General features: G+C 36.9%; 3 protein-coding genes across 4 annotated transcripts; all 3 read left to right on the top strand.

Moving 5' to 3' along the window:
* Nucleotides 1–15: 15 nt before the first annotated feature.
* htatsf1 (HIV-1 Tat specific factor 1) lies at nucleotides 16–6,508 on the top strand. The gene is made up of 10 exons (XM_079599318.1): nucleotides 16–150; nucleotides 1,622–1,786; nucleotides 1,888–2,071; nucleotides 2,339–2,386; nucleotides 2,578–2,732; nucleotides 3,087–3,250; nucleotides 3,374–3,470; nucleotides 4,763–4,852; nucleotides 4,989–5,126; nucleotides 5,986–6,508. Exons 2-10 carry the CDS (start codon nucleotides 1,622–1,624, stop codon nucleotides 6,250–6,252), a joined length of 1,308 nt encoding a protein of 435 aa, XP_079455444.1. The 5' UTR covers nucleotides 16–150; the 3' UTR covers nucleotides 6,253–6,508.
* A 2-nt stretch (nucleotides 6,509–6,510) lies between these two features.
* Nucleotides 6,511–13,018, top strand: LOC306991461 (uncharacterized protein). 2 transcript variants are annotated; one of them, XM_079599319.1, is made up of 4 exons: nucleotides 6,511–6,773; nucleotides 7,990–8,174; nucleotides 8,262–8,660; nucleotides 11,006–13,017. In XM_079599319.1, the coding sequence occupies exons 1-4, from the start codon at nucleotides 6,658–6,660 to the stop codon at nucleotides 11,047–11,049; spliced, it is 744 nt and encodes a 247-aa protein (XP_079455445.1). In that variant the 5' UTR covers nucleotides 6,511–6,657; the 3' UTR covers nucleotides 11,050–13,017. The 2 variants fall into 2 exon arrangements, with proteins under 2 accessions (XP_079455445.1, XP_079455446.1); XM_079599320.1 differs by having other exon boundaries at nucleotides 6,644–6,773; nucleotides 7,986–8,174; nucleotides 11,006–13,018.
* Nucleotides 13,019–15,149: 2,131 nt separating this feature from the next.
* Nucleotides 15,150–19,734, top strand: tmtops3b (teleost multiple tissue opsin 3b). The gene is made up of 4 exons (XM_079599028.1): nucleotides 15,150–15,699; nucleotides 16,708–17,036; nucleotides 18,048–18,278; nucleotides 18,354–19,734. The coding sequence occupies exons 1-4, from the start codon at nucleotides 15,153–15,155 to the stop codon at nucleotides 18,537–18,539; spliced, it is 1,293 nt and encodes a 430-aa protein (XP_079455154.1). The 5' UTR covers nucleotides 15,150–15,152; the 3' UTR covers nucleotides 18,540–19,734.
* The last annotated feature ends 1,647 nt before the right edge of the window (nucleotides 19,735–21,381 follow it).

Here is a 21,381-nt window from a genome sequence, read left to right as displayed (position 1 = left end):
GAGAACTAAGTGAGAAACCTTAAGGCGGAACTACCATAGGGAACTACACACAAGCGCGACAGTTGCATTCCGGAAGACGCGCAGTGTTGGACATGCGCGTTACCCTCGGAAGTGCAACATTTATGTTTTGGAGTCTCGGCATTTGAAAAGGTGGGTTGTCTTTAATATTTTCTTAATTTAAACATTAAAGCAGTGTGCATTTTTGCTGTTAGCCTCTTATATTAAATGTAGACCGTGCTGTTTTTCTAAATAAGCCTAGGAACAGTTGTGTTGTTCACCCGTCAGATCGGCATTTACGGATTTATGTGGGGTTAGCTAGTTCTGTCTCGTCCAGGCCCGGACTAGCCACCGCGAGTACCGGGAGAATTCCCGGTGGTCTGGCGACTGATTTGGCCCGCTGCCCTGTATTTATTTAATATTATTATTCAAATTATTATTATTTTATATGCCTGCTCATTGTACCACAGCGAATCCGGCATTCGATAATAAATCATGAATCTGCTAGTCTCTATTGGCAACGCTACGGTTCGGCTCACGTCCGCCTTTGTGCCTCCGTCAAACGGTTTCGATCAGAGTAATCAATGCGATTGCGAGGGCTCGAGTAGTGGACAGTGATCCCTCCAGGACATTTTTAATGGGGTGGCCACTGGCCAGAGGGGGGCAGTAAAATCATAGGGTGGCAGTGGCAAACTAAAACAACGGGGGAAAAGTGGTAACCTGCATTAATTTATTTCAATATCTATTTTTCTTTAAAATGTATTTTATGTCATTTGTCAGGTTGATATGCAGATTGAATTATATTCATAAAACTAGGTAGTATGCATATAAATCACATGTTTAGCAATGAACTGTAAAATACATTTATAAATTCCTGTATAAATACATTTATACGAGTGATCCACCGAAATTAATATTCAGGATGCAGATGTCTGAAAACCAACACCAAAAATGAAAATAAAGTTTTAATAATAATCAATTAATACATCAAATGTATTTAATAATCAACACTCAAATAATACAGAGTTGTATAAACATTATAATGACACGTAAGGCATTTTTTTATATCAACTTTTTAATAACAGAATTATGTTTCTACAATTTGTTGGTGATTTCAACGACGGCAGTATTTAGCCTAACTTATTTTCATGACAGATTTAGGCCTATTTAAAAATAACCTACATTAAATAATCAAATGATGAATGATAAATATGTAAAAATATAATGAACAGGTTAAGTAAAAAGTAATCTAATGCATATATTTATTAAAATGCTCCTCTCTTAACCAACTAGTTATGGTCATTGAATAGTAAAAGTGCAAAGTTATAGTGATTATCGGATGTCAGCCGCTACAAAATGTTTAGTGAAGTTTTGTTTCGCGCATCAACTAAAAACTGAATGATTTCTTATTTGGAGTTTCATCAAATTAAAAACTTTAGGATGACTTGGTGAAACTAAAGCTACAAAATGCATCTCTTTAGAAGGGAAAACATGGTGAACTATTGTGCATTTTGTCAGTTTTTAAGTTCAAAGCAAAGCAATCCTTGAATGAACCCATCAGAATGGCCCTGTCCCAAATGACACACTTCAGTAAAGTATCTCTGCCTTATCTGTGTTTCTGTAGATGAGCGGGGACTCGGATGGTAATAAAGAGTTTCACGAGCAGCTCCGTTTGCAGCAGCTTTATGAACAGAAGAAAGAGGGTGGAGATGATCCATTCACGTACGTCGACCCCGAAGACGGCACTGCGTACGACTGGGACCATGAAAAGAGAGCGTGGTTTCCAAAGGTCTCCCATTACCAAACAAAATACTACATTTACACAATGTCTGTTTTAATGGAGCTGATTCGCTGTCAGTTCTGCATTAAATGTTTTTATTTTCTTTATAGATAAATGATGATTTCATCGCAGCATATCAAGCAAACTATGGATTCAATGAGGAAGGGGCCCCTGATCCTTCTGCTGCGGCCCCTCCCGCCGATCCAGAGGAGCCCAAGAAGACGGAGGAGAGCTCGGACCAGGACAAAACTAAGGAGGGCGCTCAGAAAGGAGAGAAAAGAAAAGCAGACCCAGGTTAGAAGATATTCATGATTATTTACCTAATAACTGCTGTATAGATTAACTAGTTTAATAATTGATGATCTTTACAATGGAACTGAGTCAACACTGAATTTACTTCAGCTGGTCAGTCGAAATGCATAACTTTCCTGTTATCACTGTTAAGATGCTTTGACACAATCTGTATTGTATAAAGCTCTAAATAAAACAAGGTGACTTGACATAAATGTTTTGTATTCTAACTATATGAACAAATAAAAAAATATTTATTGTATTTTACAGGCTGGTTTGAAGTTGAACAGGACAAAAACACAAATGTTTATGTGACAGGTAAATAATTTCCTCATTATTAGATTAGATTACTATATGTCTTTAATATTAATATCATGTTGTAAATACTGGTATGACTCCCTCTAGAGGCCGTATCTAGTTTTTAAATCAGTCGGTTGGTCTGATCCAAGAACTGATCATCAACAATTCAGTTCATGAAGTGTTTTTCAGTGCATGTGTCTTTCTGCTAGGTCTTCCTCTAGACATAACTCCTGATGAGTTTGTGGAGATTATGTCCAAATGTGGAATTATCATGCGTGATCCTGTCACAGAAGAATATAAAATCAAGCTCTACAGGGACAAGGATGGAAACCAAAAAGGAGACGGACTTTGCTGCTACTTGAAGGTCGGTCATTATAACATTATGATCATGTACATGTAAATATTCGATATATATTTCAAAATAAAAACACATACATGTTTGACGTGCAGTTATTTTAGTATTATTTATAGTTAGCCTTTATTTTTATAAATTAAAGTTTAAGCAATTTTGTTATGTGCTTTTGTCATTCACTTCATCTTCAACCTATATTGCTTTAGTTAGTTTTTCATCTAATATTTATATTTCATTTTATCTCAGCTTGATTTCAATGAACAAATACTATTTTGAACAGTTTTAGTTTTAAAACTGTATAGCATGCTCTACATGTGTATTTATATAATTTGTAGAGAAACATTTTAATTAGATTATTCCCTGCAGAAAGAGTCTGTAGCTCTTGCCGAGCGGCTCTTGGATGAGAGTGAGATTCGGGGCTACCGACTGCACGTGGAGGCGGCGCGATTCGAGCTCAAAGGACAATATGACGCCAACAAGAAGAAGAAAAAGAACAAAGAGTACCGCAAAAAGCTCCAGATGCAACAAAAGTACAAACCTTTTCTAGCTGAATCCTGTGGCTCAATTCTGACTTATAGTGCAACAATGCTCTGCTTATTCAGCATAATATCTTTTGTGACATGACTGACACTTCTGTCATTTATGATTGTCAGGCAGCTGGACTGGAGGCCGGAGAAGGCCATGGACGCTCGCAAAAGGCATGAAAAAGTTCTCATCATTCAAAACATGTTTCATCCCAGTGACTTTGAGGTAAGAGTCAATCTCAGAACATACCGACACGCCCAGAAGAAAAACTTCATATTGTAGATGTTATTGAATAGAACATTTTGTTGGCAACACTTTACTTTGAGTGACATCTGCATGAAAAAGTACCTCCTGTTTTGTGACAGAGCATTTGTCAAATGTCTTTTGCTGCAGCTAAAAACCAGATCCACAGAATTTTCTTTTCACAGCTCAGAATATGTTTAGCCTGGCACTGGTATTCAAGATGTGTAAAGTTAATTACAGAAATGCTTTTGATTAGTAACAGTTTAGTTTCTCTGTACCTTTGAGTCAGAGCTCAAGGCAGGTCTGTCTGCATTCCTGAAGTAGGTGCAGCCGAAAGGCTCGGAGAAGAGCAGGAATGAAGGTGTGGATCCGCAAATCTAGGATCCTCATGCTTTCTACATCTATTAACTGTTTAATATATGGGACTGATACTAAGATTGAACTAAAACTATGTTGTGATTCAACTTAATATGGCTAGTTTAACTAGCTACCATTCAAAAGTTTAAGTTTTTTTTGTTTTTTAAAGAAATGGATATTAGTTTAAAGTCTCAGTGAATACTGTTACATTGTTACAAAATATTTGTATTTCAAAGCAATTTAATTTCTGTAATGATGCTGAAAATTCAGATTTGCCATCACAGGAATACATTACATTTTAAATTAATTAAAACATTTTAATTAGGTTATTTTAAATTGTAATATTATTTCAATACTACTGTCTTACTGTATTTTATCAAATAAATGCAGCCTTTGTGAGCAAGAGCAAGAGACTTCCTTCAAAAACATTAAAATCTTACAACCCCAAACTTTTGAACAGTAGTTTATACTACCAATTAAACATTTAGAAAATAATAGCAAATGATTAAAACGTGTGAAGTAACACTAATAGGAGTAATAGGAATTGACTGCAAAAGTTAAACAAATCAAAGCCATGTTATACTGTAGCTTCTTCAAGAGTGTACTAGATTCCAGCTCTGCGCATACTCTGGACATTTAAAACTTCAACAAACATCATGAAGTGCATCCTGGGATGCTTTTGAAACATTTGAAAAGGGTCACATGTATTTTAGAAACTTATTTGGCTGCTGTCCTTCATTATTCAGTTATTTTAGTAACAGTTAGGGACCATTTATATTTGTATACTAAGCCCATTTCAATCTTTTAAGCCTTTAGATCAAACTTTTTTAAGATAATGAAGAATATAAATGTAATCAAATGTGTCCAAGCATTTAACTGAAAATGTGTTGAAGAGCTGCACCTTATGTGTCATGCAGGAGGATCCTTTGGTTCTGAATGAGTACAGAGATGATCTGCGGACAGAATGTGAGAAATTCGGGATAGTGAAGAAGGTCATTATCTTTGATGTAAGTCCTTTTTTACTTCTGTCCACAATTATGATGATAACTTAATTGTGTTTACACAAGTCTGCATTCAAATGTATCTTCTTTTTTTTTTGCTATTTCTTATGCTCAACTGTTTGCTTTCTTCCATTGGAAACAGAGGCACCCTGATGGAGTGGCATCTGTGGCTTTTAAGGAACCTGACGAGGCGGACATGTGTCAGGCGGCTCTGAATGGACGCTGGTTTGGAGGGAGGAAACTATCAGCAGAGCCGTGGGACGGTGTAACTGACTACCAGGTACAATACTCAGCCTGTTTTAAGTTATGAAGAATTGTAATTTGCTACAGAGTAGTTCCTCGATCAAATTTTTTCTGAATGAATCAGGATATTTGAAGAGAAAAAAAATATAGCGAGGGACATTAGTTTATCCATCAGGAATTTGCTGAATCACGAGAAGTGGGCGTTGCATACAAACCGAATGTGGGTTTGCTAAAACCTACATGATGTCATCAGAAAAGGAAACTAAACCAACACAAACATTTTTTATTTTGTAATCAAATGCACAATTAGACTAGAGATGTATATTAAGAACGTTAAAAGGGTCAGTATAGTTGACTAAAGTTAAGTTTCTTGAAATAAAATAAACAATAAAAAAGTGTAATTTAGTTTAACTGCATGCGCTAAAATTACTCAAACTAAAACTGAAATAAAAGTTATTAAAAACTATACAGACATATTATAATACAAAATCACTAAAACTTTAAAATTAGTTTAAAATATTAATGAAAACTAAAACTACAACAAATGTTACTAGAAATAAAATACAACTTGTTTTATTTCAGCTAGTTGCCAAGGCAATGTTTTTAATTGTCATTTATTTTAATGACAATGACATTTATTTTAATGTACTAAAATTACCAAAACTAAAATTTATTAAAAACTATAGACAGAAAATCTAATAAAAATAACAAAAATACTAAAACTTTACATTTAAAATAAAGTAGTACAAAATATGAATAAATGCTAATGAAAACTTGAACTGTACATTTTTACTTGAGATCAAATAAATGTTAAATGAAATATAATTATTTAAAAAATTGTAAACTTTAAAATCGGTTCTGCTTTTTGGGCTCACTTTTTGGCTCTGGTTACACAGGTTGAGGAAACCTCACGAGAACGAGAAGAGAGACTGAAAAGCTGGTCCTCTTTCCTGGGTGACGGATCTAAAGCGGACCCTTCAAAAGCAGCAGAACAACAGAATCCCAGCACACCAGAAGCAGCAGAACCGACTCCACAGGAGGAGGGTACAAACGAAAGCACCGCAAAACCACAGGAGGCGAAAGATGAAGAGGAGGACAAGGAGGAAGGAGGAATGCTGTCGACCGATAGCAGTTTAGCAGGAAGTGATGAGGAAGATGCGTAGATGTGGAGAGAAAACAGAACTTGTTTAATGTCTCTTGCTCAAACATCTCAACACCAATATACAGTGGTTTTCTTTTTTATCGTTCCCACGACATGCCAGTGCATTTCACCATTTCAAAATTTGGGGGACAATGATGGAAATTTAACTGCAAATAATAATTTGTGTGATCATCACTTCCTTTTATGCTAATGTGTGTCACTGTCTGAATCATTTTGAACTTCTGTTAATAGTTTTATAGTAAAAACACATTTTGTGACCTCTTCATTGTTTCTTGCTTTCATGAAAAAGACGTTTCTTATCAACTTTGTCACAGAAAAGATTTTTGGTTTAAATGGGAACAAAAAAAAACAAGCCCAGTGTAATTCCGTGTAAGCGTAATGACAGCTGTGATGTTATCTGTTTGAGATGACCTTGTTCAACTCGCTCGGGCACATTTCTCAGTGCACAACCTCCCGCACAAAGTATCACATTGGTTTTGTTTTAGTGCGATCGGTGGCTGGATGTGCGCTGGATTCAGTTCGGTAAGCAGCGTGTTGATTGTTTCAGGGATTTGGGTTTTTTGTGAATGCAGTTGAAGTCCTGTTTCAGTTTGAGGAAGGAGTGCTTTAGAGGATTTAGAAATGTGGCTTTCATCTTTGCAAGTCTTTTGCTGTTCTCTGTTTATAATAACTAGTCTAAATAAGAGATTATTATTCGTTTGTTTTTCCTAAACTATTTTGTTGCACTGTCCAGTTTTCTATCAAATAAGTAATGTTTAAATATTAATAAACTGTACTTTGCCATCTCAAGCTACATTCATACATTTTAATATACACTACCTTTCAAAAGTTTGGGGTTGGTAGTTTTTTTTTTTATGTTGTTGAAAGAAGGCTTTATGCTCACCAAGGCTGCATTTATTTAATTAAATTCAAAGTAAAAATTGTCATGAAATGGTACAATTTAAAATAACTTTTTGATTTTAATAAATTAAAATTTTAATTTATTCTGGCTAAGCTGAATTTTCAGCATCATTCCTCCAGTCTTCAGTGTCACATGATCCTTCAGAATTCATTCTAATATGCTGATTTGCTGCTCACAAAACATTGCTTTGCTCCAATGTTGAAATCAGTTGTGCGATCATGGTTTTATTTTTGTCCAAAACCATGATACATTTTTTTTCAGGATTTTTTGATGAATAGAATGTTCAAAAGAATCAGCATTTATATAAAATAGAAATCTTGTGTAACATTGTAAATGTTTTTACCATCACTTTTGATGATTATAAAAAAAAACTCTCACTGACTCCAAACTTTCAAACGGTAATATTGGATCAAAGTCATGCCTTTAGAAAGGTACCAGGGTTGACAGATTTACAGTTTGATTTAACAGTACAAGCTTTGTGCTCAAGGTAGAGAAGAAAAGTTAAATGCTGATATTAATATCCACTTAATTTTCCAATACAAAATCATTGTAACAGGGTTGACGTCGTAAGATTTTAACTGGAGAGATCATTTTTGAAAGATTGGTGTTATTACAGTGTTTACCATTTTGTTTATTTTAATGTATGCATTGCTTTAAAAGGGGGACATATAATAGGGTGGATGCACAACTTCATTCTTTTTATGATGATTAAATTAGTGAGAATAAAGACAAAATGCTAGATTTATTTCAATGTTAAGTACTCTTTACACATATGTACATGGGGGACACAAATGAAACCCATTTTGTAAAATAATATATATTGTATCCCTAAGTCAGGATGATGGAGGACAGACTGTTAGAGCACTCAGAGGAGTGTAAAGATTCTCCACAGCTGTTTACATACTATCAGGGTGATATCAACACTGCCGTGGATGAGCACTTCTTCCGTGCCCTGAACAGAGCCAACATACCAAAAGACCTCAGCACTAAAGCCAAGGAGAGCAATAGGACTCCCAAATCTGGTGTGTTAATGCCAGCAAATCTATCTATCTATCAATCTATCTATCTATATCAATCAATCATCTAAATAAATGCTTTTCTTATCCCAGATGCCCCCCTATCATCATCATCATCACCATGGGTGTTTCCTGGTCTAACATGGTCCAAGTCCACACACTCTTCTGGCTCCTCAAAGTTGACCCAATTGACATCCATGGAAGCCACACCTCCATCCCAGGGAGTTATCGTGAATCCCTCAGGACTATCATCCTCATCCTCCCTCTGGCACTGTCCACCCAGACAGAGCACAGCCTTTGAACTGCCTCAAATACTCTACCAACCGCCCGTGGCTGCTGAGGGCAGCTCTTACCTGAATCTTTTACAAATGGATCGGCCTACAGGGGGCATCATGATCTCGCCGCCCTTCTCAAAATCAGAGACCAGACCGGAGTGGAATTCTGGGACGGGCTTTAAAGACGTTTCTGGAAGCAGGATCGGCCTAGATTCAGGTACTGCAACTTATGCCATTGCTAACCGTTCGTTCACAGATGCATCTAATAGGGTATACATCGTTAAATTAAGGGATAATGAACAGTCTGCCGTTCTTGATCGCAAAATAAGCTAAGACATGTGATTAGATGAGCCTTTAGAACCCTGAAGGGGTTTGTTTTGTGATAATGCAATGCTAAATGTACATTATCAGTATTAAATGGCTACTCACCAAAAATTAATAAATAGGCCTGCCTACATAGGCACGAAATATTGATTTATTTTTAATGGATTTTTTAGGCCTATTATAAAGTGCATTGTCCTTGTAAAAATAAACAGTAAAGTAAAGATCCCTGTTCACACGGATCTGTGAAAGCGACTAAAAATGCTGCAGCTGCATATGTATGCTAGGCCAGAAGTTGGCGATGTCACTTTATAAAACACTACGCGTATATATATACTGAACACCTAATAGGCATGCGCATGACGTCACCGTTTTCACAAATTTGTGTTTTTGTAGTTTACAGGTAAACGATAACAGTATCGTTTTCAAAAACTTGCACTTTGAAACCCGTTTTCAAAAGTTTGTGTTTTCAGGACCCAAAACGCTATTGTCGTGTAAATGAATGGCCAAAACGCACAAAAATGTTTTAGTTTTTAGTTGAGAACTGTAGTTTAACCCCTTAGAGTTTCAAAATGGGTTTCAAAGTGCAAGTTTTTAAAAACTATTCAGTTAGCGTCTCTGTGTAAACTACAAAAATGCGAATTTGCAAAAACGGTGACACCATGCACATTTGTATTGCGTATTCAGTCAATGGGCCCTATTTTAACGATCTGAAACGCAAGTATCAAACGCGAAACGCAAGTAACTTTGTGGGTGCTGTTGCTATTATACCGGCGGGATAAATTACTCTTGCACCCGACGCAAATCTAAAATGGGTTGGTCTGAAGTAGCTTCATTACTGTGGTTTGGGCGTAACGTGAAATAAACCAATCAGAGCGTCCTCTCACATTCCCTTAGCAGGCGCGCTTGTTCCATGGCGGATTGCTATTATAATGACGGATTTGCCAGCTCACGCCAGGAGCGGTTCACAGCCGAGGAGACCGACGTTCTCGTCAGGGCCGTAAAAGACAGAGAAGTGACATTGTATGGGAGAAACCCACCCAAATTAGCTTTGGTTAAACAGGCGTATAATAATTTGGGTAAATGTGTAGCCTAAGCTAGATATATGGCTCTTTTTTCACATCCTTATGGACACAACAATGATTTGCCTCGTGTGTTAATATTTTTCCTTGTAAAAAAGTATGACTTGCGAAAATGAAAACTGCTGCGTCTGTTTAGATTAGAGAAACAAAGTGTATGCGCGTTGTGCACGGTACATATTGGCCAAGCATGCGCCCTTAAAATACCATATGACTAACGCGCAACGCGCCACTGACTTTAGACTGGGTTTTTCCTGGTCAGTGGCGGAATTGTTTTCTAAAACTGCAAAATAACCAACGTTTGCACCGGAACACGCCACCTCTTTTCGCTGAACCACCCCCGGGAGAGCAAGTTCATTCATTCCCTAATTTACCAACGTACGTCTGTGGAGGGAAAAGTCCGCTGTGCGCGGGTGCAAAATATGAATGATACATGCGTCGGTACAAAGTCAATTGCGCTGGGTGCAAGATAGGGCTCTTTAGGTGCATAGTGTTTCTCTACAGAGTGACATCACCAACTACTGGCCTGGCATACATAATACAGCATTTTTTGTCGTTTTCGTGGATCCGTGTGAAAGAGGATCGTTTTGACAATGTTGTCGTCTGTATGTGAAGGACGCAAAGGAAAAACCTTTCCGTTTTTATACATAGTTGTCGTGTAAACGTGCCCTTAAGTCTCTGCCATGATGTCCGTATTGATATGTTGGTGTGACATATTGTGTGTGAGGTACTGCCGTAAATCAATCCCCCCTTTTCGCAGAATTTCGTACCCTCTCACTAGACTTACTCCGAGAACAGACTTTTGGGGGGTAGCGTGGGAAAGAAGTCAGTGCCACCATAAGAATGATTTTGAAACTGATATATTATGATGAAAAATATACAGTTGCTTTAAATGTGATTGTCACTTCTGAATCTCTGAGTAGCTTCTTTGAATAAGTAATTATTTATTCTAATTTCATGACTGTTAAAAAAGTATGTTCTATATATTACGCATACTATTTGACTGTATGCCAGGCCAGTAGTTGGCGATGTCACTTTGGAAACACTACTGCCAGCTATTTAGTAGGGATTTATGCATATTCGGATACAGCTTAACATGCAGTGTATTTGTTTACTGTCTGTTTATGTGCATAAATTATTTGTATTATTTTGTGTTTTTCAGGTGTGCCCGTCTCAGAAATCAATAAGGATTTGTACTGGTATTGAAGAAGAGATTTCTGGTTTTACACTATGAAGAAAATACATTTTCAGCATAAGACTGCCTGTGTTTACATTATTATGTTAGCTTAAAAATGCTTTTGGACATTCTGTACAGTGACTCAAACCATTATATTCATGGTGTCAGACATTCCTCATAAATCTGGCAGTTAATTACTTCTTTTAGCCGTGAGCATGTAAATACGCTATCTTAGAATAGGGCATACGTGAGAAAACCTGATTGGAAATAGTTCACTTCTCTCTTAGCTGGATGAATGAGGAAGTAAAGTCTATTAATATGATTTGTAATACAATCATAGTTTTACTAAACTTTATTTTTGTATTATATGCTGTTTTGAAAGTTCATATTTTTACTGTAAGTCGTAAAAAAAACTGTTGTCATTTGACAAAAAAAAATATATTTAATGTAGTTACTTTTCTCTCTAAAAAAAGTTCCTCATACTTTGGGGGACCTTTAAAAACTTAATGTACAATTGTTACGACTCTTTAGAGCAGGTTACACAGAAAGCAAAGCATAATTCATGCAATGTTGAAAGTGACATGAGCAAACCAAAAATAAATTTCCTCTAAATTGCTCAAATGTTGTTGAATATCATCTTTACAAACCTGTTTTCTCAAAACCCGTTTCACACTTTTTTTCCCTCAGGCAATGATGTATTTCCCTGCCACAGTCCCTCACTTTTGATATACGAGTATGACAAAACAGCTAAAGCCTTTGCACAATTATGATGAATTTCCTCAATTATTTCCAAGAATAGTATACAGTAGTCTATTTTCAGAATGATCATGTGACCCTTTGTTTAATAAATCCCACAAAAATATAGTCCTTTTGTACCTACTTTACACATTTACATACTTTTTGTACTGACAGAATGACCTGTCAGAATTATGAATGCTTTACATTTTTTGACAGTCTGTTGTTAGTAAATTAGACTTATACGTTTACTTTATATTTACTTTTTTATAGGCAATTTACTGATTTTCAAAGTCAACTGCATTCCGTCTCTCCTGTTTAAAGCATTGATTTGCAGTTTAAGAGATCTTTTTTTGAGGATAAAGACATCTTTGCGAGCTCACGTGCTGCTGTTTCTGTTGCTCCTGAAGTGGGAGACAATGTCTGCTGAGCAAAGGTGCCAATGGGGGATTCGTCTTCCACTCATTCATAAATACACCAGCTTCAGCAGGAGACGGCTGTAGTGCTCTCTGCCCTGCATGTATTCAGGGGGTGTGGGGTATGAACATGCACATGAGGACAGCTTTTCACGCTCACTCCCACATCTCCGCAAAACTGCAATTACTGCTAATAAGACCGTGGGAGACTCTCTCTAGGAGAACAGAGTCATTCATTTGCCCGTCCACAAACCTTAAAGGGACATATAGAGAGCCACTAACTGCAACTTTAGCTCATTTTTCAAAAAAATTAGAGCAAAATTATAAATAATTTATCTTAGGTCAGCATATTTGCTTTAATACTTGCAAAGCTACTAGCAAACATACTAGCAAAAATACTAGATACTATAGAGGCAATTTTTAAAAGTTACCATTCTCATAGTGTGAATGGGAGTGTGTTCAATAAGTATATGCTTAATTTCTTTTTGAGCAAGAAGTGGTGGAAATGTTAAATAGCTTATTTTGTAACCAAGACTTTAAGATATGTGACTATACATAAATATAAATGTAAAATCATTCAGAAATATTCACTTAGGCCTACGGTACATGTAACTTGAGAATGAGAATCGTTTTAAGAACTGAAGGCTTTTTAACTCTCTTGGGTTCAATCAGTGGTTTATAACCCCAACATGGGATTTTTTTACAGTGAGTATACTATGTTCTTATTGTGCTTTTCTCTTTCCCATCATCCTCTCACATCCCTAGAGTGTGTTAATGAATGAGAAAATGCAATTTGAGATGTTCTCAAAGCATTTACCCTAGTTTAATAAAGATTGAAATGAACACTAAATTAATGATCTTATTATTTGATTTAACTGTTAGCAGTAATCTCAACCATGCTATAGGATGCTCAGTTTATTTTCTTATTTTAGTAAGCATGCAACATTTGTAACCCATTTTACTAGCATAATGTGACGTAAGTACAAATGAAACAGGATTCAATCTGCAGGCCAGAATGTAAATTTAAGCAATGGGAATTAGATTTAGAAAGTAAATTAGTTTCATTTTGACTGAACAATGTGGAAAGCAATGCTCATCTCACAGCAAAAATGGGTACATTATAGTGGACCAGATGGTGGAACTTTTCATTTCGGCATGCTCACTATTCGATTATTGATGCCTTGACACATTTTAAGTTCTCCCCCATCTGCCCTAATTTTTCTGCTCTCTTATGAAGTAAATAAATCAGGCTGATGCCTAACCAAGAGGACAACAGGGGCACATTAAATCTAAATCTGTCATGTAACATTCAACACATTTGAGAAACAATTTTGTTGCAGTTTACTGAATTACAGACTGACTGTTAAACTGTTTAATTCAGGAAATGAGCAGTGCGTTAAAATAGTTTGTTTTCTAATAAATGGACTATGAAACTAAATATCCCAATGACAATTTCTGAAACCTTTAGAGACGTGAGACATTCTCATATATGTCAGTCCTTATTAATAGTTCTCTTTTTAGACCAATATCAAAAGGCCCTAGACCTACAGTGCTATGCATAAGTTTAGGCACCCATGCTAAAGTTGACTAAAAAGAGGAATAAAAAATCATCTTTTGGAAATTGAACTTAATGCCTTAATTTAAAAAAATAGGAAAAATCCAACCTTTAAGGACACCAATTTTCTTTGTGAATGAATAATGTATCGTAAATAAATAAATGTTCTTCCTTAAAATACAGGGTGCATAAGTTTGGACAACCCTATGTTAAATTCCCATAGAGGCAGGCAGATTTTTATTTTTAAAGGCCAGTTACTTCATGGATCCAGGATACTCTGCATCCTGATAAAGTTCCCTTGGCCTTTGGAATTAAAATATCCCCACATCATCACACACCCTTCACCATACCTGGAGATTGGCATGGAGTACTTTCCATAAGATCATCTCTCAATGCAAATCAAACTAGCTGTTAGGCTAACTGAAATAAAACCATGCCAATCTCTAGGTATGGTGAAGGGTGTGTGATGATGTGGGGATATTTTAATCCCAAAGGCCAAGGGAACTTGATCAGGATGCAGAGTATCCTGGATCCATGAAGTAACTGGCCTTTAAAAATAAAAATCTGCCTGCCTCTATGGGAATTTAACATAGGGGTGTCCAAACTTATGCACCCTGTATTTTAAGGAAGAACATTTATTTATTTACGATACATTATTCATTCACAAAGAAAATTGGTGTCCTTAAAGGTTGGATTTTTCCTATTTTTTTAAATTAAGGCATTAAGTTCAATTTCCAAAAGATGATTTTTTATTCCTCTTTTTAGTCAACTTTAGCATGGGTGCCTAAACTTATGCATAGCACTGTATATAGGTGCATGCACGGGTATTGTGGCAAGCCATCTTTACCTTTATTTCTTTAAACTGCCTCGAATATTTTTATACTACTAGTATTTATTTTTTTAAATAATTTATAAAATGCAGTAGTAAATTGTATATTTTTCAGTTTCACCAAATAAAACAAAATATTCCCTACAAAATATCTTACCAGTATCTACTCCAAATGAATAGCCTATTGAACACTGCAGGTATTTATGACACTAATATATATCCCATTTGTTAGTCACATTTCTCACTCATTATTTGCCTTTTTACTTAGGCTATGTGTAATGATTGAATGCTGCCTATAGTTCAACTGCAAATCTTACTACACTGTTAAAAAAAAGTATGTAAAAATAGGGCACAATGTAGGCTACTATATGAAGTTTTTTTTTAAATAGGCCTACATGTGTTTTACCTGTATTTTGAAAGGCCTACCAGTAGGCTACATTTTCCGTTACAAAATGTTATAGTGTAGAACTTAATAGTGAAATTCAACAATAAAAGGCCTGGTCACTACTGGATTTCTTACCAATAATTAAATGTAGCCTATAACACAATATGTATTCTTTTTAAGGTATAAATGGCTTGCCATAGCCCACTTTGAGGATGTGCGCGCTTGAGTGGCGTTCTGATAGATTAAAGACGGGATGGTCGCGTTCTTCTCCTGAGGAGGGGGGCAGAGGGACCATAATGAACGGGATCTGTGGGTCTACGGGGTATTTAAACAGCCTGAGAGTGCAACTTACTTCCCCATTCTTAAGCTTCTCCATTCCAGCATACAGGTGCTCTATCCAGTCTATTATGGTTACTGTCCGCTATATGTTCCTCAGAGAGTCCTCAGAGAACGGCAGCCAGCTGGACACACCGACTCCAGATCAGCCCGGATTCAGCCGCACGGGACACACTGTAGTGGCAGTGTGTTTGGGAATAATCTTCGTTTTCGGTTTCCTAAATAACTTTCTTGTTCTTTTGGTCTTCGCCCGATTTCATGTCCTGAGGACTCCTATTAATTTGATACTGCTGAACATCTGTGTGAGCGACATGCTTGTTTGTATTTTTGGCACACCTTTAAGTTTCGTCGCGTCTGTATACGGCCGGTGGCTGACGGGAGTTCACGGCTGCAGGTGGTATGGTTTTGCAAATGCAATGTTCGGTAAGACTTAATTAACTAATATATTCTACATTATACTGATATAAATAAAAAATCGTAATGGATTATCACATTGAAAATATGCAATATTACTGTTGGTTCATTTCAGCTAGCATGCGGTTCAGTTGTGTCAGATTGGTTAATTATTAGGCTACAATTGGAGTTTGCATCATTGATTGTTGTTATTATCCTGTTTATTTTACTGTGAAGTTGTTTTAAAACCGTATTTTATCAAATAAAAAATAAAATAATTATATTTATATATTATATATATATATGGCACTTCACCCAATGTAAAATTCTGTCATAATTTACTCATCATAAAGTTGTTCCAAACCTCTATAAATGTCTCTCTTCTGCTGAACACAAAATAAGATATTTTGAATAATGATTGTAAGTTAACCAAACAGTTGTGGGGCACAATTGACTTCCATAGAATGGTATACAATAAAAATAAAACATTAAGGAAGTAAATGGTGCCCCTCAACTGTTTGGTTACCCATATTCTTAAAAATATTTTATTTTGTGTTCAGCAGAAGAAATACATTTATGCAGGTTTGAAATAACATGAGGGCGAGTAAATTAAGATTTAAGGTTTAATAAAAGTATAAGAGAATTTGGCAGCAACTATCAAGGTAAATTAAGGTAAAATAAAAATTTAGGTTGATAATAGGCCTAATTGATTCAAGGTGAACGTGATTTCACCAAGTACAACATGTTCCTGGATCAACATCTTTGTTGATCCTGGAACAATTTTCCAATCAACCAATCATATTTGAGGGACAAGTTTACAGTTTATGTCAAGTTTAGGCTTAGAACCAGGGTTAGGTGCTTCAACATCAGTGTTATTCACCTATAGTTTCCCTCTGATTTTAGGGGAAAGTTATGGGTAGGGTCAGGTTTAGGGGTAGGGTGAGGACTACATTTTGGGACAGGAATGTTATAATATGTTGATGCAGGAACATGTCTTACTTGGCAGAATCACGGTGACCCTTTATCCAACATCAACAGGTATTGTTTCACTGGTCTCCCTCGCTGTACTGTCATACGAGCGTTACAGCACCATCCTCTGCTGCACGAAAGTGGACGTGTCTGACTATAGGAAGGCCTGGCTCTTCATCACAGGCTGCTGGCTGTACTCTCTCGCGTGGACATCGCCACCTCTCTTCGGCTGGAGCAGTTACGGTCCCGAGGGTCCCGGCACCATCTGTTCAGTCCAGTGGAACCATCGCTCCCCAGAAACGACTTCTTACGTCATCTGCCTCTTTGTCTTTTGCCTGCTCCTGCCTCTTCTTCTCATGGTCTACTGCTACGGGAAGATCCTCATTGCCATTCATGGGGTGAGGGAAGAGTGAAAGAGGAAAAGGTTGAAAGAGAGAGAGTGGGAGTGGAAGCAGTGATTTTGATAAAGAGCTCTCTTCGAGTAAGACTTATCGATCTTTCTAGCCAAATGTTTGTTTGCCATAAATGAAGCATTTTTCATGCTACGGTCCAGAACCAAAGTCTTTTTCACAGGGTTAGTTCATCCAAAAATAAAACAATTGTGTCATCATTGACTTGACCCTCATGTCATTCCAAACCCACAAGACTTTTTAAATGAAAACTGAGAAGTTTCTGTCCCTCCAATGAAAGTCTATATAACCAAAACCTAAAAGATCCAAAAAGGCCATAAAGGTGTCGTAAAATAAAGCCATTTAAATTGAACGGTTTAATCAAAGTCTTGTGAGGAGATATGATTGCTTTATATGATGAACAGATTTCATTTAGGCTTATATTCAGTGCATCACATATTGTAAACAGGAGCTTGTGCCTGTGTCATGCGTTGTTTGTGTAGATCATTATTTAGAGGTTGGCTAAATAAAAGCCTAAATTAAATCTGTTCATCATATAAAGTGATCATCATCACAACACTTGGATTAAACCACTTGATCCATATAGATTCATTTTCCAATGCCTTTATGAACTTTTTTGGATATTCTAAGTTACCTGGACTTTAAATGGTGGGACAGAAACCTCTCTTAATTTGTGTTTCGAGGATTAACCAAAGGTTTATGGGTTTGGAATGGCATGGGGGGTTAGTAAATGATGTCAGAATTCTCACTTTTGGGTGAACTATCCCTTTAAATGGCTATGCAGAATCAGATTTGAGCATTTTAGCAGATTCTTGTAGGCCTTAACAAATGCAACAAAAACATTTTGAAAATCAAAACATACATGTTAAAAATAAAATGCTTTAAATTCTGTCAAACATTCATAGACACCATGTGGCGTTTCAAACCAGATGCAAATGTACAGCTTGATGCTGTTGTTCTTGAAAAGCAAACCTCAAAGCATGTCTCGTCACCCCACAGGTTGCTAAGATCAATCAGACAGCTGCGCAGAGGAGGGAAACACACGTGCTGGTGATGGTGGTTTCCATGGTGTCCTGTTACCTGCTCTGTTGGATGCCGTATGGGGTCATGGCATTGCTTGGCACATTCAGCGTTGGCATTGTCAGCCCCACAGCCAGCGTCGTGTCGTCCATACTAGCAAAGAGCAGCACTGTTTTGAATCCCATCGTCTACGTTCTGTTCAATAATCAGGTATGTGCTTCTTATAGGTGTATTTGTGTCCTCATTATGCTTATAGACTTGTATCAATTCTGAATTCATTGCCAGTTCTACAGGTGCTTTATAGCTTTAGTAAGATGCGGTCCAGAGCCTCCAGCCCATCTCACCCTTCACACAGAAGAAGGTGCTCAACAGGACTGCATCCCTATGGGGTCATATGGTGTTACTTCTCCACCTGATAGCCCAGACAAGTTTGGGACCCCCACAATGACCCAAAGGGCTTCACTACAGTGAGGTAATAAGACTTTGGTTCCTGTGGTGCACTGTTCTCCCTGAAAGTGCTGGATATGAAAGCACTTTCCGTGCAAAACCATATTAAGAGACATAACATTGTGTGCGGTTTTACTGCCATATACATAACTCAATGTGTGTTTTATAAGAAATATATTATATCAAAGTTTTGTTTTTGTGAAATGTTGATATTATTTAATTTGTTTAAATTTCTTGTAAATGTTGCATGAAAGTATTGCCACCAGGTGTCAGTATTTGTTCAAACGTGAAACAATGTAACTTGGGCTTGGCAGCATCTAAAGGTCATGCCTATGGTGTGCAAAGGAATGAAAAATAAGTATTAGAATCTATCGTTCATACTATCTGGAATCTTCTTTGAGTATATTGTTTTTGTCAACAACTAAACCCACTTACCTATTGAATACAGGGATTGTGACTATAATCCATTTAGTACCCATAATGTTACACCAGAGATGTTTTTCTCACAGATTTCAACAGAGTATTTTGACTTGGCAAATGATCTAAAGGTCTGAATCTTTCATTTTATGTTCCATTGCTTTCAGTGATCACTTATCATCAACTTCTCAATGTTTTTAAAGGGATCCTCCCACTCCAAAGGGAGATATTTAATTTAACAGAATCCCCTTTTCAAGAATTACAATGAACTGCTAGAGCCTCCAGCCCTCCAGTTTGGACTACAATGCGGTTTTTTCCGAATCTTATGAAGTCACCATGTTACTCGTTTAAATAATCCGCGCCCACGGAATACACTAAAAAAAGGGGGGCGAGGCCTGGCTGAGCTGATTAGAAAAGATGAAGAGTGTTGCTGCCGCTATGTCAAAGAGACGCCTTCTTTACCCCACCCCGGTTCCAAAACACCTTTGTTTGGCTTTCTTAAGGCAGACAAACTTAGAGGGGTTCAAATAGAATTTGTCTGTTCCTAAGCTTTATAACCCTAACATTTATCTCTGCGCTGCACATTTTATGTAGAGCTTCTTTTCTGTTGCTTTTGTAAGCTCTCAGATTTCTAAGATGGTTCACTGCTCCTTAGGAAAAGTAGGCTAACTATAGTTTTATTACCGATAACTCTTTGTATTACCTTAGTTTTCCGACAAAAATCACGATTAAATGGTGGATAACATCGTATCTATAATGCATAAGAAAAGTATAAAATGGATACCACTCTGAAACGTCCTGTAAAAAAAAAGAAGTGTATGCCATTCTGCATGATCCTCTTGTTCGTTAACATTGTCAGGGTCTGAATCAGGCTTGAATTGGTTTGAAATTGACTCCATATCCATAATATTTACACTTGAGCAGAACTCAGTTATGGAGGGGTGGGATATTTCCTGAACAATCGTGCCAATCACGACACACTGGGCCACCTAACCAATCACAGCTCATTTTGTATTTCGGAAGGAGGGGCTTCATCGAAACCAGAACCATACAGCACGTTCAAGACTGGGGATATATGTGCTGTAATAATGTAAAATGTGTGAAAAATAATGTGTTTTTTGAACAACCAAGCATGTAAACATATTCTGCTACACCTCAAACACAAAATCAATACTTTGTAAAAGGGCCATAAATGTCAATCTGACCCATGAACTTAAATATTAACAATTATGAGAAAATGTTGAAAAAATGTCCATATTATTACTGAACAAAAGGTTAAATCAGTCAAGCTAATTAATTGATAATGTGAATTTCTCAGCCTCATGAACAATGATAATTGAGTCAGTTGTTCCTATCACATGCTCATCCTGCCCCATGAAAGAGTTGGTTACCACTAAATTTTGTTAAAGTGAAATGTGGCATGACCTAAAGAGATTTCAGAAAACCACATAGGAAGAATTGTACAGGCTCATTAGTCTGGAAAAGGTTACCAGAGGATGTCTGAAGACTTCGGGCTTCATCAGTCCCAATTGAAGCAGATAGATCACAAATAGAAATTTAGCACCAGTCGTGCCTTGGCTGTCCTTTCAAAGGTCAGTGTAAAGACATGTCAAATGATTCTTTAAATGACAATGTACCGCGAGAGAGAAATGTATAAATCTGCAGGCATTTGAATATAATTGTTTTACATAGCACATTGCCAGGATGTTTGTGATCTGAAACTTTAAAGAAAGGGGGTCATGCAACGAGTCTGTTCCTAAACAAAGGAATAAATCACCATCAGAGTTGGTCCAAACAGGGGAAATTCCATATATTAGAGTGGTCAGGTCAGAGTCCTGACCTCAATCTCATTGATATTCTGTGGCATGATTTCTGTTCAAGGCCATTTGAGGCATCCCAAATATATGCAAGATATCCCAAAATATTTATGATACAGCTTGTGCAGAGGAAAGGACCAAAATGCCTCCTGTGCATGTCAACAATAGGATGAATTTGACAGCAATTGGGGTCCCTAAATGTACTAAATATAAGTAATATTCACATAAAACTTTTGTGGCACTGTAAAATATTGTCAAATGACAGAATTTAATTAATATTGACTTAAATGGAAGCTATCAGATCACACGCTGAGAGCCTGCTGACAGAAATCGAGACTATTTTAAAAGGTTCAAACTTTTTTTAACTGCTCGTCAGGATAGATGGTGCAGGTTCTATGATTAGCCTTGGCTGATTAAGTTCACGGGATATATGTGAGGAAGGCTTTCATTAATAGTGCTCCTGGTTCTCATCACAGAATGACTGGCTCTGAAATGGGCTTGTACCTGACAGAGATAGAACTGCATATCACACTCTCTAATTAGCCAGCAATCCAGTTGATGAGAAAATAGCTTCAGCTCTGAGAATGGCAAGTTGATCTGGAAAACCCTATCTGTGCTGACAAGGTTTGGTG

The sequence above is a fragment of the Phoxinus phoxinus genome, assembly GCF_949152265.1.
Source record: "Phoxinus phoxinus genome assembly, chromosome: 23".
Taxonomy (NCBI): domain Eukaryota; kingdom Metazoa; phylum Chordata; class Actinopteri; order Cypriniformes; family Leuciscidae; genus Phoxinus; species Phoxinus phoxinus.
The sequence above is the reverse complement of the archived record's forward strand: the minus strand, read 5'-3'. Positions and strand labels throughout refer to the sequence as shown.